The sequence below is a fragment of the Mustela nivalis genome (assembly GCF_964662115.1).
Source record: "Mustela nivalis genome assembly, chromosome: 15".
In the NCBI taxonomy this organism is placed as follows: domain Eukaryota; kingdom Metazoa; phylum Chordata; class Mammalia; order Carnivora; family Mustelidae; genus Mustela; species Mustela nivalis.
In genome coordinates, this window is record NC_139034.1 from 29,776,721 (window position 1) to 29,803,318 (window position 26,598).

The window sequence follows — 26,598 nt, forward strand, 5'->3', positions numbered from 1 at the left end:
AATTATAATGCCACTATATAAATCTGAACCAGTCACTTAAGTTTTTCTTATACAAAGTGTATTTTTATTCATAGCTGTAAAAAATACTCTCCAGAATTCTCATTCCCCAATCTCCTACCTCTTAACAGTTAACAAGTTAAATGAGTATTTCTTTCTTCCCTCCCCCCACCTTTTTTTAAAAAAGATTTATTTATTTATTTGAGAGAGAGGGAGTGAACACATGGGGTAGGGTTTAAGAGGCAGATAGAGAGAATCTTCAGCAGACTCCTCGCTGAGTGTGGAGCCTGACATGGGGCTCGATCCCATGACCCCAAGGTCATGACTTGAGCTAAAACCAAGAGTTGGACGCTCAGCTGACTGAGCCACCCAAACACGCAAGTATTTGTGTCTTGGCAGGTCTTAACTGTGGTTCCCAAAATAAGAATGTAATTGACTTGACTATAACTTATATTCAAACTGATAAATCTGTAACTTTATCTTAACTCCTGTAAAATATCAGTACTGAAAAAGATTCATCAGAAGGTCTCAAAAATATGGGAGAACATTTTTGTTAATATAAAGGTTAATGGGCGCCTGGGTGGCTCAGATGGTTAAGTGTCTGCCTTTGACTCAGGTAATGATCCCAGGGTCCTGCGATTGAGTCCCGCATCTAGCTCCCTGCTCAGCGGGGTGTCTACTTCTCACTCCTCCTCTGCTCCCATTGCTTGTGCTCTCTCAAATTCTCTGTCAATAAAAATAAAATCTTTAATATAAATGTTAATGTACTAACCATGAAGCTATTAAAGCAAAAAAATATATTGGTGGGGAATGGAAATTATAAAGAAAAGGAAGTAGTGCTCAGAGTTCATATGGTAGAAGTCACACGTTAGGGGAAAGGTCCAGGGAAATAAGGGGATTTTAAGAAAAAAGAACTTCTGACAAAAGCAATGAAGAATACTCATTCCTATAGAGTATATAGATTAATTAATGAATGACATAATGAGTTGCTCTCAGGGACTTTATAAATAAAGAAGTTAGCAGAAATAAAGAGTTTTGAAAAAAACCAGCATGTCAAAGGGACCAGAAAAAGAGGAAAATGAATCTGGATGAACTTTACCAGGGTTTTTCTTTGAACGAATTTCTCTTAGGTAGTAAAATTTGCCATTTAGGTGAAATTACTAATTGAGCTTTCACAAATTGTAAAAAGAAGTACCCCAGTAACAATTTAGGTAATAAAACTTCTCACATTTAGGAAGGGTTGTTAAAAATAGTTTATCTGGAGCCTAATGAAATAATTGAAAGAATATACTTTTAGTTGATTAAATAATGATGAAAAGTACCAACAGGAATAGATGAGTATTTTAAATAGTTACCTTCTACTTCTGTATCAATTTGTGCACCACCTTTCCCTTTTCCTGACTTATTCTTTGCTGATCCTACGTTTATACCACTAGCATTCTGCCCTTTTGTAAGCCCGTTATGTTCATTTATGGGAGAAGGGCATTTCTGGGGCGAAGATGGGGGACTGCTCATTTTATCTTTCTGTGTTCCTTGGCGATCCTTTAATTTTTTCTGCAAACGTTCATATGTTTTACTAGATCTTTCATCTCTAAAGTTGGACCTTCCATGTGTAGAGTGAGCATCTAGGAAGAAATAAAAATATTTTAAAACATTATTTACTCCAAATACATTTATGACAAAAGAAAGGAATGGGAAATAAATCTATTATACTGCATAAAACTATTATAAAATATTTCAAAGAATAATTCTGCAAAACAAAGCTATTTCTGTTTCTCCATCTACTGAGAGAACCAAATTTTTTGATTATAATTATATATATCAAATACATTTACAGAGACATTGCTTTTCTTCATCTTTTTCCAATTAACTCTTAACCTCCACAGAAGCAGCTGATTACAACATCATTAAGTTATGATAATCATAATTGAGTTAAGAACTGAAATGAACTGTGCACAGTTCTTTTTCTCTTACTCTTTTGTAATCATCACTTTTAGTATCTCTTTCAACTTCAAACATAAAAAGGAGGCAAACAGAAAACCACCTCCTGCCTAAATTCTCTTATGACTCAACAAAACAAAACAAAACAAAACAAAACAGCCCACAAAAACCAAACTGAATCATCACTGAAAAATAGTTATAGGAGTTAATAAAAAGAAATAAGTAGGATTGTTTACTAAGAACTGAGTCTAGGTACAAAACACTGCATCTCTGGATATCAAAAACTCAAGGTTGTGATTTAGAAGAATGTATTTATTATAGAAAGAGTCACACAGCACTATAATAAAATCAATATACTTCATAAATACCGTTACCTGTCCCAGAATTTATTTTTATTTTAAATTTAAAATTTGTAATGAGAAAAATATTTTTAAAAAAGGCTCAAAAATCTCAATAAAAAGTTTTAACTTATTAGTGTTTTAAGAAAACGAATACAGTATTTTTGAAATAGTACTAGAAGGATATGTACAATAATACTAGAATAAAAAACACAGGAATTTGAGTATCTACATATAGAAGAATGAGTCTGGACACCTACCTCACACCATATACAAAAATTAAGATAAATCAAAGACCTAAATGTAGGAGGTAAGACTATTAAGTTCATAGAAGAAAACATAGGTGCCAATTTATATGGCTTTGGTTGAGGTAATAGTTTCTTAGGACCAAAAGCATAAGCTATCCAAGAAAAATCAGATTTCACCAAAATTTTTTTTTTTCTGCATTAAAGGATACCATTGAGAAAGTAAAAAGACAATGTAAGAGAAAATATCTGTATATCATATATCTGCTAAGGGACTTGAATCCATATTTTATCAAAACTCTTACAACTTAACAATAAAAAGGCAAATAACCCAACTAAAAAAATGGGTGCAGGATCTGAATAGACATCTCTCCAAAGAAGATACACAAATAGCTAATAAAGCTAATGAAAAGGTGTTCAACATCAGTAATGAGAAATAAGCAAATCAAAACCACAACGAGACACAAGTTCACATTCTCCAGAATGATTAGAATCCAAAGACAGTAACAAGTTTTAGTAAGAATATGGAGAATTTAGAACCCTCACATACTGCTTGTGGGAATGTAAAATGGTGCAGTCACTAGGGAAAATGGTTTTTATGCCTTTTCAATAAGTTAAACATAAAATTACTATACAAGCCAGCAATTCTACTTTTAGGAATCTCTCAGGAGAAGTGAAAACATGTCTACATAAAAACTTGTATACAACTGTCAAAGCATCATTATTTATTTTTCATAATGGATAAAAAGTAGAAACAACTCAAATGTCCATCAATTAATACATGGATAAACAAAATTATATCCCTATAACGTAATATTTTCAGCCATACAGAGGAATGGAGTACTGATTATGCTAAACTTTTGAACTAAGCCTTAAAAAAATAGCCCAAGTGAAAAAAAGCTAGATATAAAAGCCAACATATTGTATGAACATTTATATTAAATATATAAATATATTATAAAATATATAAATATATATATTGTGCATATATTTATATGAAAGAGCCAGAATCTCCTCTTCATGAAGGCTGCTACTAGTTATAAAACTATCATAATTAGGATCTAGTTGTAGACACTTTGGCTTATAAACTCACACACAGTAGGACTCCTGTCTTTCATCACTGGATAGCTAGTTTTTAGATTTGTACCCTTGTGGATTTATATTTTTCACTTTCCTTCACAACACTGTGAATCATATCCAAGTATTCTTTTTTTATTTTTTTTATATCCAAGTATTCTAATATCTCCTTCTGAATAACAAGGATTTTAACAACATGAAATAGCAACAGTTATAACATCTAGCTTTTTAAAATAATTTTCTCAAATACCTTTTTAAAAATAAGTCATAATTAACAGTAAAGAAAATAGAAGGATGAGACTGTAATATAAACTCTTGCTACTCAAGTTTTCACTGGACCACTTCAATGAGCCTCACCTGGGAATGCGTCAGAGATGCAAAACCCAGACCTACAGAATCAGTGTGTTACTTGGGCAAGAGAAGTTTGAAAAATATATATGATATATGACATAATATATATTTATTACTTATAGGCTGTGCTGTAGAATTAAAATTCTGTTTTAGAGTTATTCTGTAAGTTTACTAAACATTAATGATAGGTACTGCTAAGAGAGAGTGATGGGTAAGACATTTAGTTGTCAGGAGATGCGTAGTCAAATAAGGGAGAAAGGCATATGAATTAAAAAAAAAATCAAATTGTGTTAAGTTCTGTGAAAGAAACAGGTTTCAGTGTGAGAGACTGATAAGGTAAGGTCACAAAGGATCTCTCTGAAAGCTGAAATCAAATGGGAAAAAAAAAGGAGCCTTCCACAGAAAAGGAAAAGAGTATTCCTGGCAGAGAGAACATCATGTGCAGGGCACTGAGGCAAAAAGAACTTGGAGGTTTTGAAAAACTGAAGGGGGTGGGGTGGGACAAGTGGGACAAAGCAGTCAGAGGCCACAGGGGATGGCTTTGTGAAGGCCAGTACATTGTAAGCAAGGTCAATTTTGGCCCCCATGGTCATTTGGCAATATCTGGAGATATTTTTAGTTGTCACAACTGGTTGAGGATGGGGGGGTAGGAGTTGTATGCTATTGGCATCTGGTAGGGCATGGCTTCTCCTGAATATCCTACAATGCACAGTTTTATACTGTGAAACACACACTTACCCATTCTCAAATATCAAGAGTATAGACATGGAAAAATCCTGGTCTAGTAGAAGGTTCAGGATTTTATTCTAAATGTAATGAGAAGTTACTGAAATCTTTTAAATATGAGAATGGTTTGACTTATATTTAAAATAATTACTCAGGCTAAGCCTGGATGGCTGGGAGCAAGAATGACAGCAGAAAACCAACTGGAAGGCAGCTGCTGCTGCAGTTATCCTGACAAGAGCGAAGAGTGGACAAGATTTGAGTAGCAGTGGAAAAAAGTAGATAAAATTTGGAAACGTCTGAAAATAAAACTGATACCAGCTAATGTGGGGGTTAAAGAAGGAAGAATAAATTTGATCATGTGGTTTTCACTTGAGCAAACTGAGTAGACAGTTCTACCATGTATCAAGATGAAGATGACAGAAAAGCAGGCTACATAATTGAGATTTATGTTTTAGAAACAATGTAACTGATATGCATGAGGCATTTCAGTGGTTATTAAGAAGTCAGAAACGTAAGTCTGAAGCTCAGAGGTGAGGTTGTGGCTGGAGACACAAATGTGAGACCTGTCAGTATACAGATGGTATTTAAATACATAGGCAAGAATAAGACAATTATTTGGTGTATGTGTGGTTGTCTATTCTTCCCAGCAATTTATTAACTCCCTGGGGTCCTTGGTTAGGTCTTGTTTCCTCCCCCACATCTCTCCCCAGTCCTTTATAGAACCCAGTAACTTTGGTAAGTGGCATCACAACCTTAAATATTTAACAACAGTATGATTGTTCCTGGCTGAAAAGTTTCCTGAGTCTAGTTGGCAGAAGAGAGAAGAAAAGTTCTTGTCTGAACATGTCCCCACTAAATATTGCTGCACGATATAAGTTATTTTTCCTCTTTGATTTTGTTTACTTTTTTGCCTTGAGGGGTAATCATGAGGATGAAATACTTAACATAGTGCTTGGGTCAGAGAACATGATTGTGGTATTGTTACTGTTTGGTCTTTTCTTTTATATAATAGGAGGAAAGCATTTATTGTATATCCAAGTAAAGAGGAACTAACTCCACAAGACAGGAATATTTTTAGATGTCTTACCTACATCTCCATATACTTGTGAAGATTGATACTGTGGCAAATACTGTGTTGCCATGTCTCCAGCTCCAGTCACTGGTGAGTACATATGGCGTGGTGGAGGGGGGATCATGGTTGGGACAGGAATGAAACCAGGCAGAGGAGGATGTGGGGAACGGTGTATGACTGTGTGACTACCCGGATGAAACTCTGGTGCCTGAGGAACCACAACAACTCTTCGAACACCATTGTCTTCAATAACCTACAAAATGAACATTAAACATTTCTTCCATAAGATTTAAGCAATCTTTTGATATAGGTTAGAGTAAGAATTTTTATACCATTAGAAGTTAAATTAAGAAATTTTACAGAATATGATTAAATACACTAAGTACATATACATAACATACATACTGAACATGAAGTAGTTTTTCTTATACAATGCAATATAAATCTTAAATCAATGATGAGATTAGCTAAATAATAATAAAAACAATGAGCTACGATATTAGGTATTTACTTTTGTGTTATGTGCATTTACTGATGCATTAAAAATGAAGGGAGATTCAAAGGAATTTTTGGTTTTGACACAATGGGGGGGCGCCTGGGTGGCTCAGTCAGTTAAGCAGCTGCCTTGGGCTCAAATCATATTCTCAAGAGTCCTGAGATTGAGCCCTGTAATATGTCTGGCTCCCTGCTCAGTGGGGAGTCTGCTTCTCCCCTCTCTCTGCCCCTTGCCCTGCTTCTGCACTCATGCTCTCGCTGTCTCTCAAATAAATAAATAAAATCTTATACACACATACACACACACACACACACACACACACACACACACACACACAATAGGGTCAGGAATTAATTTGTTTCCCCAACTATGGATGGGGGTTGGGAGATATAAGCTATAGAAAGAACACAAACTGTGAAGTAGAAATGGGGAAAAAACTGGATCCAGATTTCTAAGATCAACCATATACTGCATTTAGGAACAAAATTCTTGCAAACATTACCAGGACAATTTTAACAGCTAAAGATCTTTTCAAGGGAGACTAACACCTAATATATTAATTCCCAGTTAAGTATCTGTGGCTTTCAATTTTAGAAATTACACATTTTTAAAAAGTTTTTATTTTAATTCCAGTTGGTTAACATACAGTGTAATATTATATTCTGGTGTAAAATAATAGTGTTTCAACACTTCCATACATCCAATGCTCACTACAACATATGTACTCCTAACCCCACTGCTTGTTTAACCCATCCCCCTTACCCAACTCCCCTATGGTAACCATCAGTGTGTTCTCAATAATGATCTGAGATAATTCTTGGTTGGCCTCTCTGTTCCTTTTTTCTTTTTGCTCATTTGTTTAATTCCACATATGAGTGAAGGCATATAGCATTTGTCTTTCCCTTACTTATTTCACTCAGTATAATACTCCAGCTCCATCCACATCATTGCAAATGGCAAGATTTCATTCATTTTTATGGTTGAGTAATATTCCATTGTATACATATATAAAATCTTTTTGTCTCTCAGATCTAGGATTAGGGTTCAGTTTGAGACAGAATAATAGTTAGGGTTAGGGACCATGTGAGGGTATGTGCTTAACCCTAACCCCTAACCCTAACCCTAAAATTATCCCTCTGGAGAGGTCTCTAATAGGCACATACCCTCACACGGTCCCTAAACCTAACCGTTATTCTAGCCCTGAACTGAATCCTAGATATTATATATTTTTAAATAGGGGTTACACTGCAGAAAAGGATTTTTTTTTTAAGATTTTATTTTTATTTGTTTGTCAGAGAGAGAGCGAGAGTGTGTGCGCATAGGCAGGCAAAGTGGCAGGCAGAGGCAGAGGGAGAAGCAGGCTCCCTGCCAAGCAAGGAGCCCAATGTGGGACTTGATCCCACGACACTGGGATCATGACCTGAGCCAAAGGCAGCCACTTAACAGACTGAGCCACCTAGGCGTACCAAGAAAAGGAATTCTCAAAATGATAGATTTATACCCTTTCAATCTCACTGGAGCTGCCAGGACATACAGGAAAGCCCAATAGGATATAGGAGTTTATCTCAAAATTAGGAATCCCTCTATTAAAATAGGGCCCTTAAACTTTAAGACTTAAAAGATTATTCTCCAGGTATAATAAATGACTAATAATACCTTTCTCTTAAGGAAAAAGAAAACTATTAAAATATAAAGTGCTAACTTAGAGGCAAATCCTGCTATATTCAGGAAGAACAAGTTTTACTATCCTTAAAAACAGCGAAATTTGGGGGTGCCCACCTGGCTCAGCTGGAAAAACATGCAACTCTTGATCTCGCAGTTGTGAGTTCAAGCCCCATATTGGGGATAGCGATTACATAAATAAATAAACTTAAAAAAATGGAATAGCAAGTTTTGTATATAAACATATACATGCTTGGTAGTTATATTAGAAAACACACTTACTTAGGAACAAATAAGCCTAAATTAAAAATCAATGATTACTGCTTTAGAAAGATTATAATTACTATTAAACACCCCATTAAACTATCCTTACCTGTTGGGAGTATGAGACGAACTGTCTATACTAGAAGACCAAATGAATTCAGTTTTTTATATACTAGCTCTAGAGCTATAATGTATAATTCTTGCTTCCAGCAAAATAAATGCCTCATGTTCTGCCTTTCTTCCTATTTAATTCAGTTCTGAATTCAAGCCTCAGACAAATACATGTAATTGGCAGAAATGAAATATATGGAGCCCTAGCTGGAGAAAGTCTGGAAACTACAGATTTTCAGCCTTTAACCCACAGAGGGGACATTAGGAGGAGTCTGGAATGGATTTTTAGCAAGCCAAACTACAGTGTCTGACACAATATACTACTTTCGTCTTTATCAACTCTCCAGCTCACTAATCTTAAATGACTCCCATTTCTGATAAGATTGTAGTCCATATTCTCTGACCTGGCCTTCAGTCTTGTTCCAACCTATCTTCTTAAATGTATTTTTTTCCTTTACCAAATCCTGAGCCCTTAACTCCAGCCAGGCTGGTATACTAAAGAGCTGTCTTCATACAAACCTATACATTTCCATATCTTGGGACTTCTGTTTATGACATCTTTCTTTTCATTTTGCCTCCCCTTAATATACAACTATGCAAATACCATCTATCCTTCCATATCTAGTTCTAACTTTACCTTCTCCGCTCATTTAAAAAAAGACAAAAACATTGGTAATCTAGGTGAGAAAAAATGTTAGTGATGTCTTTGTGGGGCACACTTACTATAGAGGCAGTGAATACAAAAAGAAGAGTCAATTATTTAGCATGTTGCCAGCAGATAAGTATGGGGAAAAAAAACAACAGGTGAGCGGGATCAGAAGCATTGTGGGAGTGTGACAGGTTGCAGTGTAAAACAGAGTGACCAGGATAGGCCTTATTGGCAAAATGAAATTTGAGCAGACTTAAGTAACTGAATGAATTATTCATGTAAAAATCTGGAAGAGTGTTCTGGGCAGAGAAAACAGAACAAAGTCCCTAACAAATAAAAGTAGTTTTAGAAGGAAGCCAATGTGCCTGGTTCATCAGCATAAGGAAGAAGGGTAGGTAGAAGCAGGTAAGGTCAAAGAGATAAAGGGAGTGGCAGATTAGGAAGGACCATATGAGCTATCAATAAGCACCTAAACTTCAGCATTTACATCAGTGAAAGTTAATAAGCACCTAAACTTCAGCATTTACATCAGTGAAAGGAGGAACCACCAAAGAGTTTTGGGCAGAAAAGTGATGTCACTGGTGCCCAGCCAGGGGCCTATCAGACATTTGGCAGTACCTAGGGACATTTTTGGTTGTCACAACTGGGAGTGGGTATTACCAGCATCTACTGGGTAGAGAGGTCAGGGAAGCTGCTAGCTACCTACAACACAGAGGACAATTTCTTACAACAAAAATTACTGGGCCTAAAATGTCTGTAGTGCTGAGGTTGAGAAAACCTGACATAACCTTATACTTACTAGGATTACTTTGGTTGCTGAGTTGAGAACAGATTGTAGGACAAGGGAACAACAACAACAGAAAAACCAGAAAGTTATTGTAGTATCTCCGCAAGAAATGGTGGTGGCTTGGACCAGGGTGATAAAAAAATGTTCACATTCTCCATATATTTAAAGGTAGAACAAGATTAGCTGATGATGCCCCTGGAGAAGTTAAAAGAAGAAGTTATGAAAGGATGGTGTTCTATCAACTGTGAAGGGGGAAGGCTGTGAAGGCTGTGAAGGCAGAATAAGTTATTTCAGGGGGAAAGACCTGAAGTTTTAGGTTTTAGATATGTGAATTTAGTTAAGTCTGTAAGACATTTAAGTGGAAACGTTGAGTAGGCAGTTAGATATACTAGCCTGAAGTTCTGAAAAGATTGGAAAAGGACAACCAAGTAAAGTAGGAAGACTAAGAAGAGTGTGGAGTCTGGAAGTTCAGTAAAGTGTATCAAGGAAGAAGGATCACTTTTGTCAAATACTGTTGAAAGGTCAAATAAGATGAAGATGAAGAACTGACCACTGGATTTAGCAATGTGGAAGTTACTGTGACTTTGATGAGAACAGTTTTGCTGTAATCATAGGGGCAAACCCTAACTGAAGTGGGTTTAGAGAGGAAAGTGGGGAGCAGAAATAGAGAGCTAAAAGCCCAATTTAGGCAAGTATTCCTGCAGAGGGGAATATGGAACTAAGGTGGTGGCTGGTAGCAGTGGAGTAAAGAAACTAAAAAATGTGTTGTTTTTTTGTGAGAACAATGACAATGCTGATAGAATGAGAGCGGCCCATCAGACAGTAAGAAATTGATGATGTAGAAGACAGAGAGAAAAATGCAAGCAAAAGGGAATGGGATCCAAGACTCTACTGGGGGGACTGGGTCTAGAGAGAAGCAGGAAAGTCTGTCTCCATTCTAGATGAAAAGTAAGAGTGGTGAGTTGACATGAGATGGCAAAGCACATAACCCCAGATGCTGGTAGAGATTCTGGGGCTAAGGGTCTGTGGAAGGTTTCTTTTGATTGCTTTCCATGAACCCTATCCTGGGCACCACAATCTTAATGACCTCTCCTTCCTATCATTTCTATTACATTTATTCTGTATCACTTGTTAGGTATTCATAACACTGTAGTATTTGTTAACTTTTAAAATGCATAGGTCTTACCCTACAACTTAACTCTTAAGTTCCTAAAGGGACATGTATTAACTTTTTAATCCTCATAACAATATTACAAATAGGTAGCATTATTATCTCCATTTTTCAGATGGGGAAACTGAAGCATGCAGATGTTAAGTAACTTGCTAAGGTCACATAAACAGTAAATGGAGAGCTAATATTTGAACTCTTGCACTTTGGCCTTAATTCCATGTCTATCCAGAGGTACCTGTTCTCTAGTGTCTTTTAAAAAAAAGTTCCAAGATTCATTGTTTAATGTACCACACCCAGTGCTCCATGCAATATGTGCTCTCCTTAATACCCACCACCAAGCTCATTACCAATCCCCCCCACCCACATCCCTTCCCAAATCCTCAGTTTGTTTTCTCAGAGTCCACAGTCTCTCAGGGTTCAACTCCCCCTCCAATTTCCCCCAATTCATTTTTCCTTTCCTTCTCCTATGTCCTCCATGTTATTCCTTATGTTCCACAAGTAAACGAAACTGTATGATAACTGACTTTCTCTGCTTGACTTATTTTGCTTAGCATAGTCCTCTCCAGATTTTAGTGTCTTTTTAAATGTCACAACATAAGCAAGATCTCACTGGTTAAAAAGAAACAGCTAAATTATTTATGAAATTAAAACCACTTTTCTTCTGAAAAAGAACATTTAAAATATAAAGATAAGCCAGGAGAAGGAAGAGCGGGAAGTTATTTTTTATTAGGTACAGAGTTTCAGTTTTGCAAAAAACAGAGTTCTGTAGATGGATGGTAGTGAAGGTAGTACAACAATGAATACCTTTAATGACATTAAACTGTACATTTAAAGTTACAATGGTAAATTTTTTGTTATGTATATTTTATCACAATTTAAAAAAAAAAATCTAGGAAGCATAAGAAAAAAAGGGCCAGATCAGGACCAAGAATGTGGAGAACTGAACCACTTCAAGTAACCTTCTGAGAAGCCAGGAGTGAGGATGGGGGCCTCAAAACTATCCGCTAAGTCCAGGTGCTGACAAATGGCTAACCATGCAGGCAATGAATTTTATACTAACAGCGTACACCAATGGTGATGATTAAAATAGAATCAGTAAGTTGTGAAAAGAAAAGATAAAATTTAATCCAAATTAGTCTATGTTAAAAAAATTAAAACAAAGGAAAGACAGTAAAATAGAATTAAAGAGGACTATCAGCATCGATCCGACTACCTACCCACATATGGCACACAATTTCTAACTTGGCAAAGCCCTATTTTTTCCTTTACGAAACACAGACATAATTAAAAGGGGCTACAGAAAGAGGAATTTGTGTTTATATTTTCTATTGTGTGTCTGCTCTCCACCAGAATATACATTCCATGACAAATCTGTTCTGCTTCCTATTTTCTTCCCAACACCTGAAACAACTCCTAGCATAGGGCAGATGCTCAAAGAAAACTGCTGAATCAATGATACAACCAGTTATAAATGTATTCCATTAGTTCTACTAGAATGCCACATAATTTCCCCCCTTTTAACACCATATTATTTAAATTCTGTGATTTCCTTAATTCTTACAACCTTTGCTTCTGCCTAACTTTTAGCAATCTACTTCTTTTTTTTTTTTTTAAGATTATATTTATTTATTTGAGAGAGAGACAGTGAGAGAGAGCATGAGCGAGGAGAAGGTCAGAGAGTGAAGCAGACTCCCCATGGAGCTGGGAGCCTGATGTGGGACTCGATCCCGGGACTCCGGGATCATGACCTGAGCCGAAGGCAGTTGTCCAACCAACTGAGCCACCCAGGCGTCCCTATCAACCTACTTCTACGGCCTTACCCTAAACCCAAAACTATTCCCACTTTAAGCTACTAAATAATAATATAGGTATTTCTGGCCATTCATTCAACAGATATTTATTTTATATTTACAACTGTACATACACACACAACAATGCCCATGTCTTTTGGCAGCATTACTGCTGCCGAAATTTTGACAGAAAAGACTGAGATCAGACTGGTATGTAGAATCTCTGAAAAACGTACTGACCTCATTGCTGTGTGCTGACATAAAGGCAAAGTGAAATACAAAGTCCAGCTCAAAGGAGTAATCTCAGACTTTTCCTGAAGTTGATCTAGCTCCCTTCCCCACATTATGAGATCTACAATCCCCTTCCTGTTAGGTACCCTCTCATCACCATAACAACCCACATTCCATAAAAAAACAGGGGAGCCATTAAAGAGAGGCAGAAGGACAGAACTTTTGATGCTGCTTTTTAGGTGTCCCATTCAGGTAGTCTCTAATCTTTTCTTGTTAAGTCATTAATTTCATCACTAAAATATGAAGTGTTATTCTGTGCTGCAATGCTCTTAGAGACTGTAAGTTAGTATTATCTGCCAGTAAATTAAGTTCCTTCTACTCCTATCACCATTTGCTTTCTGTGTTTTACAGTTTTTGTTTTCCCATTTGGTAACTTAGTTCATTTGGTACATATTCCTGCTTCTATTGAAGCAGGTCAATCTCTCACAAACCTCCCTTTCTTTTTAAACTACAAAAGTACAAATCATTAAGGCTACATCTAAAATTATGTTTGTAATTTTGTAGTTAAAGGCTACAGGGATATTTATTATATGTTTACAGAGAGTACCTTTAGGTTACAAACACTCAATGTAATTTTTTTCCTACCCTTTCCACGTTTTCTACATACTCATGATTAGAAAAATATGCAACTATATTTAAAGTACACAAGTATATTTGTTCTTTACCAAAAAAATATTTTTTTCCACTGGCTTGTTTGTAAAATTAGCATTCCTTTATGTTTAAGCATCTAATGAACAAGTTTTTCTTTCTGCATATCATTTAAACTAGCTTTAAGTCTATCATACTGGACAGTAACTTTCAGAGTTTCATGGTTAATAAAAAATTGCTTCTTAAAGAATAATGATTTCTAAAAATGATGATTCATTTTCTAATTCAACAATAAAAGTTATGTAACCAAAAAATTAAGTCTATTTTTAAAAAAGATTATTATTTATTTATTTGACAGAGAGAGAGACAGAGAGAGAGAGAGAGAGATCCCAAGCAGGCAGAGAGGGAGGCAAAGAAAGAGAGGAGGAAGCAGGCTCCCCTGCTGAGCAGAGAGCCCAATGCGGGGCGGGATCCCAGGACCCTGGGATCATGATCCAAGCAGAGGGCAGAGGCTTTAACCCACTGAGCCACCCAGGCACCCCAAATTAAGTCTATTTTAAGAGCTATTTTTGTTCACTAGTGGTAAAGGGGGGAAACTGTCCTTAGGAACTCTACCCTTTTGATGGCAAGGGCATTTTACATCTTTATAAAGTAACCTTCTCTTCAAAACTTAAGGTCAACAGAATAAAATCATCCAGGTTCCCTCCTATTACTTTTGACAAGAATGCTAAAATACAGAGCAATAAAGTATAAATATTGTAAAACAAACAATATTGCAGAACTCTGAATAAGTTCACAAAGGAAGTATAATACAATACTAGCAATTTTAATATTAACAGAGGATCTGGATTTTACAAATCTTAAATAAGAAAAACAATTATTCCTTTAAAGTTACTGATACCCTGTCCTTGTCTAATATTACTCTTAAAATGAAGTTAAGTATATGTACGAGTTAATGATGAGTTAGTATCTGAAGTGGTTCTAAACTTAATAGGACATGCCATTGGTATAAACATTACAAATTTGAAGGTTGATATATCCTAGGTAAATCATGACTTTTTTCACATTTTTCTCCTAAAAGTACTTTCATAAATCTCGATCTGAATCTTAAATTAAGATCTATCTTTGGGATCTTTCACTTTTCTGCCCCACTATTCTCTTAGGTACATATTACTATTTCCTCAGGATAGAGCTAAACAGTCCGAAAACTGGATTTTTATTTCTGCCATATTTGCTTGCCTGATCTAACTTTTTAGGATGCATAAATTTGCTGAATCCACGGACGTATTATGTAATAATATGGCAAAAATATTGTGTGACCTCCACCTATGCCCCTTAGATCACTGCTTTTCACAGTGATCTAAGATACACATTCATATACATGGCAAGAAAGAGAGGTGAGGAGCCACAAGGGGAGATAAGTACATTAAAGTCTAAAGGAAGACCATGGATGATAGGTATTCATGAGTTTAGTATTTGTGCTATGTATGCAGCGGTTGAACTCACGACCTTGAGCCAAGTCTTCTCTCTACTGAGAGAAATACCACCTGTACTTTATTATAGTCTCCTATATGTCTTAGCATTTGGCTCAACTCCCAGCTTCTAGATTTGCTAAGATAATTAATGTTTCCTTATATGTCAAGTTTTGGACAATGATTAAGTGCTTAGCTGTGCCCAGAACCTGATTCTTAAGTATTTTCTAAATTAGAAATTGTGTATGCTAGAAATGGTGGGTTATTTCCACAATGATGTCAAAATGCTAGAATACCCACTTAGATAGTGGGTATTTAAATTATTTCAATGATGATGAGACTATACATTTTTGTTTACTGATTACTCCTGTGTACCTGAAAATGATACATCTCCTACAGACAGTCTTAATCTTAAATTAAGGTAGGTAACAGTAGCCCACTAGCCTCACATAATCCTTCCAGTAAAATTACTATTAAAATTCATTCACTTATTTGACAAATATTTATGAAGTATCTACTATATTTGGGTTACCATAGAATAAAAAAAATTAAAAGGCAGCGCCTATCCTCAAGGAACTTAAAATCCTGTAAAATTCCACAATTATGATTCTAGGTGGCATTTAATTTATAACCAAGAGATGGTACAAATAACTTGATCTAGATCCTCAAGAATGGGTAGACTTCTAAAAGGCAGAAATGAGCAAATGAGTAACATTCCCCAGATAAGAGCATTAACAAAACCACGAAGAAAGGAAAACATCAAGGGAGCATATGAATACAGGCATACTTTATTTTACTGTGCTTTGCCTTACTGAACTTTGCAAATACTGCATTTTTAAAAAATTCAAAGTTTGTGGCAACCTTGTGTTGAGCAAGTCTACTGGTGCCATTTTTCAACAGCATTTGCTCATTTGGTGTTTCTGTGTCAAATTTTGGTAATCCTTACAATACTTCACAATAGTCCCTCCCTCGTTCCCTCCTTCTTCTTTTTTAAAAGCAGGCTCAATATAGGGCTTGAACTCATGACCTTGAGACTGAATCCCAAGTTCTCCCAAATGAGCCAGCCAGGTGTCCCTCAAACATTTTCATTATTATTATATTTGTTAAGGTGACCTGTGATATTATTACTGTATTGTTTTGGGTGCTATAAACTACACCCCTGTAAGACGGTAGACTTAACTAGTAAGTGTGTGTGTTCTGACTGCTCCATCAAATGGCTATTCCCCCATCTGTTTCCATCTCCTCAGGTCTATTTCCCAAGACACAACAATACTGCAATTAAGCCATGTAGACTCCTACTTGACCTTCAAATGTCACTTTTCCAAAGAGGCCTATTTTGACTACCCTATTTTAAAATGTAACCAAGGTCTATTTTCTTTCCTTTTCCAACCCCACTTCTTACTACCTAACGTACTACATAATTTATCCATGTGTTATATGCTTATGGTTTTCTTCTCCCCACAAGAATGTTAACTACAGAGAGACAGATGTTTTTGCCTTTAATTTACAGATACATCACAATCATCTAGAAGACTGCCTGACATACATGAGCACTCAATACATATCTTTTGAACACTGCTGAGTACAGGAACTGTAAGAGTTCAAAATCTTCTCAGAAGAAAAAAAATTATTAAACTGTGAGAAATTCATTAAAAGGATATACATAGTGTGCCATGAGAACCCACAGGAGAGACACCTGGAAACATTCAAGGAAAGCTACTTCTTGAAGGTCCTGACTGAATGAAATGAGAAGGGTAGGAATCTGCCATAAAAATAAAAGTACTGGGTTTGGGAGAAGGGGGTGGGATTATGGACATTGGGGAGGGTATGTGCTTTGGTGAGTGCTGTGAAGTGTGTAAACCTGATGATTCACAGACCTGTACCCCTGGGGATAAAAATATATGTTTATAAAAAATAAAAAAAAAAATAAAATCACTTAAAAAAAATAAAAAAAAAAAAGTACTGCTAGGTGTGAGAAAAGCTGGATACTCTTTAGTTGCACTGAAATAAATTGTCAGTAGCACCAAATACAGAGCTTAGCGGAGAAAGGTCTGAGAAGGAGCAACCACGTAAAGTAGAAAGAATCAGAACAGTGTTATGTCAAGGAAATTTGGGGTAAACTGTATCAGTAGTGTCAAATGTTTAGGGGGTCACAAAAAGGGTAAGGCTGGAAAAAAGGCCTTTGAGTTTGGACCATATCAGAGAGCAGATATAATAGGATAACACAGAACCGTCAATATGTCAAACAAAAGTAGAGATAGCTTCTGAAAAGCTTACAGATACTTTGAAATGTTGTATGTTATCATCCTATCGTCTGGTTAGGACACAGAAGACTTAAGGAAGTTGATTTGTCTAAGGCCACACAGCCAGCAAGCGCCTGAAATAAGAAATGGATCCAGCTTTTCTGACTCTAATTCTCAAATGACTTCTATTCTGCTCACCAACATGGTCTTCTTTTGCTGTCATTCACAGTGGTGGGCTTCATAGTATGGGCAGTTAATCTATCACAATATCCCACCAATATTCTGACATAATCATGAAGGAAGTAAGGGAGGACCTGAAGAAAATTTCAAGTATAACTTCAGTGCTTAAAAAAAAGAAACTGAATTATTTCTAAAAAGGATATGAGGCAATGAGTGTAGACTACACAGAATTTTAGTACCAGATGATACTCAGAATACCCGAGGGCTTACATTTAATTCAGTTTGCCTGTGCAAATAAGTTAGCTGTATTTTACTCTTTAAGTCAGGGCTTCCCAAGTGGTGCATAGGAAAGGACTGTAAATGTGTGATGATACTGATTCCCTTAGCCTTTAGGGCTGATGGTCTATAGGTCTAAATTTTCTTCTATGTACCACAATGTTCCATATAATTATTATGGGTGTTCATGAGATATTTTATGAATCCAGATGGTACACTATCTAGGGTTACTTCCAAGCACCTTTAAACCTTAAGATATTACTTACATTATCACATATTCAGGGAAATAAAGCTCTAGAATTAATTTTCTATAATAATTCAACACCCAAAGCCAAGGCCAAATGATAATGCTGTCAATTTCATTTCTCTTCCTTTCCAAATATACTAAATGTACTAGAATGTGAAATAGATACCAAAAGATATATTGTACCAGGTAAGCTTTGGTACTGAAATGGTATTTTTTATCTAAATTAAACAGTAATATTTGTTCCCTACTATATAGATATATAAAGAAAAAAACCACAAACACATACCTGTGGGGCGTATCCAGGAGGCACATAAATAGGAGGCACAGAACCATTTGGGGACATCATTGGAACCTGAGCAGGACCTGAATGGATCACAGAAATGATGTGTTAATCCAGGATTACTTAGCAAGCTAACATTGAAAACAATTTGAATTCCACTTTGAATACTTCGTCTAAACTACATGCTTGGGGAGCCTGGGTGGCTCAGGCATTAAGCGCCTGCCTTCGGCTCAGGCTAGGATCCAGTCCCATGTCAGGTTCCCTGTTCAGTGGGAAGCTTGCTTCTCCCTCTCCCACACTACCTACTTTTGTTCCCTCTCTCGCGGTCTCTCTCTGTCAAATAAATAAAATCTTCTAAAAAAATAAAAATTAAAAAAAGATAAACCGAATGCTAAAGTTAACAGTAACTATATTACTGTGAAAAGAAATCAGATGATTCAACTGCTATAAAATATAAGAATATATCTTGAAAAGTGCACTGATTATTTTTTACCTGCAGTTGTGTTTTTTTTTTAACCTGTCTGATCATCAAAAGAGTCACCTGGGGAGCTTTTTAAAACACAGATTTCAAGGCTCCTAGAGATTATTATACTTACAGAGAGGTCTTGAGTCACTATACTTAGTTACAGATACATCTGGTGAATCTTATGATTATGCAAATTAAGAAACAGTGACCTAGAGGAGAATCAACCTAAACTTTGCACATAAAAATCAATGAAAGATACAAAAAAGCAAAATTCTAAAAAGCAATAGGAAAAAAAAAGTCAAGATGGATGAGCAATAAGAGGGAGAAGAGTTAGAAATTTGGGACTTCTCTATTAGTGCTCAAACCCTCTTGTGTAATATGTAAGTAGTATTTGTGGGGACTTGAGAACAAAATTAGAAAAATACTGTACATGCATATTTAGCCAAGGAACAATTTTTGTTTCTTAAACAAAATGTTCCCCCCAAAAAGAGAAAGTTCAGCTTACCTTGTTCTACATTTTCTTTCACTTTTACTGTTATCCTTTCCAGCTAACTTTTATAAATATTATCTCATTTATCTTCTCTCAACATTTGTGGGATAAAATAGGCATTTGGGGAAGGTGTGTTTTATTTTTTCTAGTAACAAATCTTACTTGCTTTATGCAACTTTTTTTTTTTTAAAAGAAGAATCTCACCTTCAGATCCTTTTTACTTTGTAACTTTAGACTGCACTGTCCCCTCACCCATTAGTTTTTAGTAGCTTGAAATTAAACCTTCTCAAGGAGCCTCACTCGTTTTTTAGGAATAAATGTACCCAAGAGTCTAATGAAGAATGTAATGGAGGAAGAGTTCTTTTTATATGTGGAATTTCAACCTGCAGAGTACATATAATGGATATCAGTTATAAAAGAAAAGAAAGAAGAAAAGCTAAAAGAAATAAATTTCACTGGTAATATTACACATACTTCAGGAAAACAGAATGAAGAGCATGGAGGTTAGAGCAAAACCAGAATACAGCTAATCTCCTCTTTTCAGGGAAGGAAAGGAGTGACAAGCAAGCAACAAAGTAGTTGGTAGCTGGGGCAGGGGAAAGATGGTGAGACATAGGGAAAGAAAGAGAAAAGAGCATGTACGAAAAGGTGGGTGCGGGAGGGTAAATGCTGAACAGCGGTGAGGGAAGAAGAAAAGGACAGAGGAGAAAATACAGGCAAGAAAGGAGGGGAGGGGACAAAGGAGGAGAGGTTACTGGAGAAAGGGAAGGGTGAAGAAGCCTGAGTGAGGAGGGCTGACGCAGAGGAAGAGGGGGGGAGAAGAGAGAAAAGTGGAGGGAGAGAGGAATGAAAGGAGAGATAGGGAGAGGAAGAGAGAGAATAGGTTCAAGACTCAAATGGGCATGAGGAAGTAAGGAGCTTATGTGTGTGTGTCTGTGTAGAGGCAACTACCAAATTATGCTACATATGACTATAAAAAAGCTTTTCTTTTTTTAAAAAGATTTTATTTATTTAGCAGAGTGTGAACATGAACAGGAGGCAGGGAAGTGGGCAGAGGAAGACACAGACTCCTCACTAAGCAGGAAGCCTGATGTGGGATTCAATCCCAGGACTCTGGGATCATGACCCGAGCTGAAGGCACAGCTGAGCCACCCAGGTGCCCCTAAAAATAACTTTTCAACAAAATATTCTTCCCATCCCAAACAGCCCACCAAATACATGAAGTTGTTTGTAATATTTTCTTAAAATAGCTTATTATATATAGTTAATACTAACTTACTATATATGCTAGGCCTTTTGTGTTCTTTTTTCTCCTCATAATCATTCTACCAGCAGGTAAGTATTATTGTTATTACTCCCATTTTCTACATGTGGAAATTAAGGCAGAGAGGTTAAGCTTGCCCTAGTGGTAGAAAGAGAATTTAAAACCAGACAGTTTCATTTAAGGATACTATGCATTACTGGCAACTGATGTAATTCAAGGCTCCAAAGCTTCTAAGGAAAATTAAGGTCTTTGTTATCTTAAAAAAAAAAAAAAAAGAGAAAGGCAGAAAAAAATTTTCCTGCATTTAAGCCAACATTAACCTATTACCTTACAAAATAAAACTTGTGAGGTACTTTATACCTCTAGGCAAGAAAGGGTTTATCCAAAACTTACTTTTAACTTCTCTATGCTGGACTCAAAAGAAAATGAGAACAGTTTTAAGAAAATTCTAGTTTACATCTATTAGCTATTTTACATAAACCTACAGTAAACTAGCTTTATGAATCCTGCAACTGGCTTAAATATTATTCATAATATGTGAAATTTAGCTGGGAACCAGAAAGAGAATTCATCAAAATCCTATTTGTAATCTTAGTAAAGGAAATCAGTATTTTTGAGCTTCTACTAAACGTGCCACAGACTGTGCTTCCTTTCAAATGTTGTCAAATTTAATTCTTACAGCAAGTCATCAGAATAGGTTTTTGTTGTTTTTCAGCCTCCAGAATAAAAAATAAGTTACTGCTGATAATATTTAAAATTGCAAAACTACACAGCTGCTTGGATTGCCCTTTTTTACTAAAAATATAAATACATAAATACTATATAATTACAATTCAAACCATATACTTTGAAAGCTGCTTTATAGTTTATATTTTAGTAGAACAAAATTCTACTCTATTCTTTAAATATATTTAAGTGTGATACTGAAAACAGAACAGAACAAACCCAACCTAAAATAAACCAGCAATAAACACATTACTAGTTGCAGTCCAGGAATAACTATTAAGTCATTTCCCTAAGAAGTAATCATTTCATTCTAGCAAGTAAATTTTCTTATCCTGAGGCAGAAATTGTACATGGTTCATTTTTTTAGAGACAATTCACGGATACTGTATTTAATTCCTAAAATACTGGCATGAAATAACATCCAACACTGAACACACAAAACTCCCATTATGAAAACACAGTAAATACAATTTAGAACTACAATATTTACAGTACCACTTCAGTTGCTATTTCTACCTACAGCAGCAACCCCTAAAACCTTGCATGCTTAATGATGCAAATGTTCATCTACCCGCTTAGCTTCACCAATACTTTTATTGTTGGCGTAATATCCTGAAAATACTAAAAGATTAACTACAAACCCTGTAAATGCAGTGAAGCGGGGGGTAGGGGGAGAGGGGGTTATTCTGTCCTAGTAAAGAAGCCAAATCTGTTACAGATTGTACCATTAAATGCACATCTGGAACAAGAGTAGCTTTATCTGAACAACTGTAGATACACCAGGAGCTCCTTAATAATCTACATGATCTAAGCAAAATCTACCCCCAAACATAAAGCTATTAAAATCATTTTAAGGGCATTATTTCCTATTCTAAAACCTTGCAGAAGAGCAAACAATGCTTATTCACCAAATGTCTTAAGAAATTTGAAAAGCTCCTCACCTCCATTCCTTAAAAAGTGCCATCAATAACTTAATAAAGATGATATTTCATTTACTGTAAGTTAAATTATTTTTCATTAGCATACATTCACATTTAGAGAGGTTTTTTTGACGAAACTACAAATCTGAGTTTAAATTCTTAAAATGCAACGGGCTGCTGACGTGCTACACATTCTCTTTATAAGCAAGCTTTCACAATGGCTTCCAAATAATCTGGTGCCAATATTCATATTTTAGTGGTAAAAAGAAAAACCTAGTAAAATAAAAGCGCTGGTAAGGAATACTCCATGGAATATAAAATCATCCCATCTCCAAATAGAGTCTAATCTTTTTATAACTACATGGCAACAATTTAAAATATTTTTACTGCCACAGATTTGGCATCTATTGAAAAAACACACACGGCACGACTTTAGATTAATACAATGCTTTCTATGTTTTAAAATAGAAGAAGAATGTTCAAAAATAGTCAGCAAATCTTACCACTCATTTTGTTTTTACAGTAGCAGCAGAGAACAAAATCCAACAAGGAAACAGCGTAGTACACGTTAACAGCTTTAATTGGAGAACAGTTCCGCTGTTTTTTTTTTTTTTTTTTTTTTTGCAAAGCAGTGAGAGGAAAAGATCCTTTGACCGAGTCACGTGATGCTTATCACGTGACTTGCAGCGACCCGCGGAAAGGGAAAGGTGAAAAAAGCAAACATTCCCGCTGTCAGCATTTGGGATATAGTAAATGATTAAATGGTCTCTACTGCTAATGCCTTGAATTTTGCCATCATTCAGACTTCCCCGTGAACTAACTCCAAAGCTCATCAAAATACATGTACAGAAATACGTTCCTGCTGTAAAACCATCCTTTTTGTTTTCACTTCCCTCCTATATGATAGGCATTATCTTCTAATTCAGTTTTTATTATCCAGTCTGCTACTTTCATTTATAAAGTTTAAGTTATTTGTAACATTTATTAATTTAGAGGATTCGCTCTGAAATGTCCTGTAACTTGATCCACTCTCCATGCTTAACCATTAAAGAATGCCCACAGCACAATTGTCTACAGAATATTGGCTTGATCAATGTGTTCCTCAAACCCGGGTTTTATGTCTCAGGCTTGGCCTTTGCCTCTCAAGTTAATAAAAGCTACCACTTTAAGGGCTGTTTTTACTTTATTTCTAATTTTGTTTTGTTGTCATATGTTTATTTTAAGATTTAACATGGACATTAATACAGATACTTGATGGATGGCATTCTTGCTCACGTCCATAAAATCTTAAAAGACAGGCTACACACTTCAGGATCAAGGCACTCTACCAAAGCTCCCCTGGATATCAGGAAAGAGACTAAAGATGTTACAAGTGAGGGGAAGAAGACTGAGGTCTTTTCATTATTTTATGGTGCTATGTAAACTAGGGAAATTTATTAGTAGCTAATACAAATGTATAGGTAATGATAATGATTGTGATTTGTTTACAAGTTGCACAGTGGAAAGAAAAAAAATTTTGGTGTCAAAAGATTTAAGTTTTATAAAAGCTTCAGTATTTTTTAGCAAGGCAGTTTACTGCTCTTCTTTGAGATTGTTTCCTTCTGTAGAAAGGTTAAAATAACCTCACAGCATTGTTGTGAGAATCAAATTACATATATTTAAAGTACTAAGTATACTGGTTGGCACCACTCAATAAATGATAATTATAAATAAAAGCGTGATTGCTCTGTGTTTTCAAAAATAATTATATGTTGCAAAGTATGTCCCAGGCACCATTTGGAGTGATTTTCATGTGTTAACTCAGTCTTTACAATAACTGAAGGAGGTATCAATGATAGGTAGGGAAACTGAAGCAGAATGCATGCAGTTAAGTAACTTGCCAAGGGAACACAAAGAGACAAAGCCAGGATTATCTAATGATAGGGCTATAGTTAAAAAATGTGTATGTGTGTGTGTGTGTGTGTGTAATGTTCAAAGCCCCACTCTCCCAAGAATGTGGAAAAGAGTTAGCAAGAGATATAACCTAGAGCAACAGGTTTCAGTAAATACATGTCAGACACCTAAAGGACCATTCTCAAAAGTGGCAAAAGGTAATTGTTAATTTCAAAGTCCTTATAGAAAAGCAAGGCTCCTGAAGAACAAGGCCTGAGGGTAAAGATTGTCCTGATCTCAACAGAATCTGCTTATAAATGCTGAATTCAGCCTCTCAGCAAATCTAACCATTCCTCTGATCTTCAGCCCTTAAACAAAAAGCAATTCCTGGCAGCCCACTTCCTCATTTTCAGTATGTTCTCACACAGCTATGTTTCCATTTCTTGACTTTCTTTAATTGATGATAGCTTTCTCAATTCTTTCCACTGAGCTCACTAAAACCTTTTCCCCTATTATAAAAAAATTCCTTCACATCCTCAACATTTTCACGAAGACTTGTTGATATATTTCCTTTATATGAAATCTGGCTCCCCCCAGGACAATTTTTCTAGCCGCCCCTGGGAGCAGAGGCTTCCCATTCTCTCCCAAGGCAGTTTCCAGACACCCCAAGGCTATTTCCCATTACCACTGTTGTTCCTGTTTCATGCTCAAGTTTCTTTTTCCTTGAGATCATGTCATATGAGTAGATCACCCTCTACCTCTTTTCACTGCTGTCATATGCAGTTCTCATTTACTAAAAGCTTGGGCACCATGTTCACAGTTTTTTCCATAGCACAATGACTTCAATGCTCAAAAAACTTAGCATCAAACTTTCTGGAACTCTTCTATTCTGTTTTTAGTAACTCATGTTCAAAGACACATCCTGGAACTTATAATTTAGAATTCTACTATCTCATCTTTGAAATCTTAGACTTTCATTCAGTCTCTGGCCACCATATCTATCTTTCCTCCATTTTCTCTTTCTTCAACATTTGTTCTTTCTCATAATGATTTCCCTTTCCTTTTGATCGAACACTACCTTCACTGCCTGATTTCCTTTCCCATGGATGTCTTCCTTTTATGTCCCCTCCCCACAAAGTCCCCAATTTTAGCCAGATAATTAACTTTTCTTAGATCTGAACTGTAGAAATCAAATAGTACTCAGACTGTCATGTTTGAAAATTTAGTTATCTCCAACCTTAATTTAGCCATCAGCATTGTTTAGGAATCCTTTCAGAAATTTATCCTTGGTTAATAGCCTATCTTGTTTTCTAGAGTGATTATCAAAGATCTCCACCATCCTTTAAGGACTTGCCCAACATGACCTCAATCACATATGTCAAAATTTTCTCACCTCTTTCTTCTATCTTCAGAAGAACCACTATCTTCAGAAGAACCACTGTCTCTCTACTAGGTCAAAGCTATCTCCTCACTTTATTCTTGACATTATTTCCACTTGGTCCTCGACTAGCTCTTTGCTCCATTGTTATTTCTGTCCCATTCTCTATTTTCAACCCTTCTAATAAGATTTTAAGTTCTCCGCCCTCATTATCCTTACAGTTGCCATAGAGTTCTCAGGACTGGTGACATGGTCCACACCTTCAAAAATTCTTCGGTTAGAATAAGGACAATGTAAAGTAGACATATTCCGTATTTCCTAAAGGCCCTGTTAATTCAACAATGTGAATCAAATAGTTTTCCCAGAAGTAAGCAAAGAGAAAGGATGCATCAATGATGTTACAATTATAGGAATGCATTCTGCAGTGATGAGCATATTCTTCATTTTCTCTTTCTTACCTGATTATATGAGAATTCTAGCAAACTTAAAATGCACCTGGTTTTTATTTTTTATTTTCACAATATTGTCTCAAAACATTTTGCAGAGGGTTTTCTAAATCAATAGCTGACATGTCACAGCAATTGTCTTGACTTTCTGATAACATTTTAACACATTAACTATTAGTATTCTTACACTGTTGATTTTCAGGTAGATTTGTCAATACAAGCACAAAGTGGCATTTGGGTGAGAATGCACCCAAGTGTTTATATGCACTTATTGGGTACCAGGCACTGGTGTAAGTGGGTATATAGATTATTTATAATCTATATATACATATTATTTATAGATTATTAACTCATTTAAGCAGCATCATATCCCTCTGAAGCAGGATAACTATTACTTCCATTTTCTGTAAGGAAACTAAGATACAAAGAGATTAAGTAACTTTCAAGGTCTCACAGTTAGTAAGAATTGGGTGTTCTAGCTTTGAAATCTGTGTTTTTTCACCACTACATTATACTGCCTCTCTTGTTTGGATATAACTTGTATTACAAATTATAAAATGAATGAGAAAACTACAGCATAATAATACCAAAATTTACTTGAAGATAAACTACAAATAGAAAAGCACCAAACATTTGGATAAAAGACCCCACACAATACACCTCAAATATGTGCTAGTTACACATAATGATAGCAAAGCAAAATGTACCTAAATATATCTCACTGAAACTCTTGTGAAGACTCTAAAAGTTTTTAGTTAAATGAGGGATATCTTACAGAAAAC

General features: G+C 35.8%; 1 protein-coding gene and 1 long non-coding RNA gene across 6 annotated transcripts in view; one reads left to right on the forward strand and one right to left on the reverse strand.

Moving 5' to 3' along the window:
* The window catches only part of FNDC3A (fibronectin type III domain containing 3A), a 173,755-nt gene that overhangs the window by 63,794 nt on the left and 83,363 nt on the right, over positions 1 to 26,598 (reverse strand). For 3 of the 5 annotated variants that reach the window (XM_082701580.1, XM_082701578.1, XM_082701579.1), the window contains exons 4-6: positions 18,261 to 18,337; positions 5,763 to 6,000; positions 1,353 to 1,622 (exon numbers count right to left, since the gene is read on the reverse strand). In XM_082701580.1, the coding sequence (XP_082557706.1) occupies positions 1,353 to 1,622; positions 5,763 to 6,000; positions 18,261 to 18,337 (585 nt within the window). Of the gene's footprint in view, positions 1 to 1,352; positions 1,623 to 5,762; positions 6,001 to 12,917; positions 13,003 to 18,260; positions 18,338 to 22,623; positions 22,709 to 26,598 lie in introns of those variants that run through there. The other 2 variants (XM_082701581.1, XM_082701582.1) reach the window with 2 other exon arrangements.
* LOC309849243 lies at positions 13,100 to 22,731 on the forward strand. Its single transcript, XR_014303613.1, has 3 exons — positions 13,100 to 13,160; positions 16,539 to 16,782; positions 22,644 to 22,731. It is a non-coding gene; the product is annotated as an uncharacterized lncRNA (long non-coding RNA).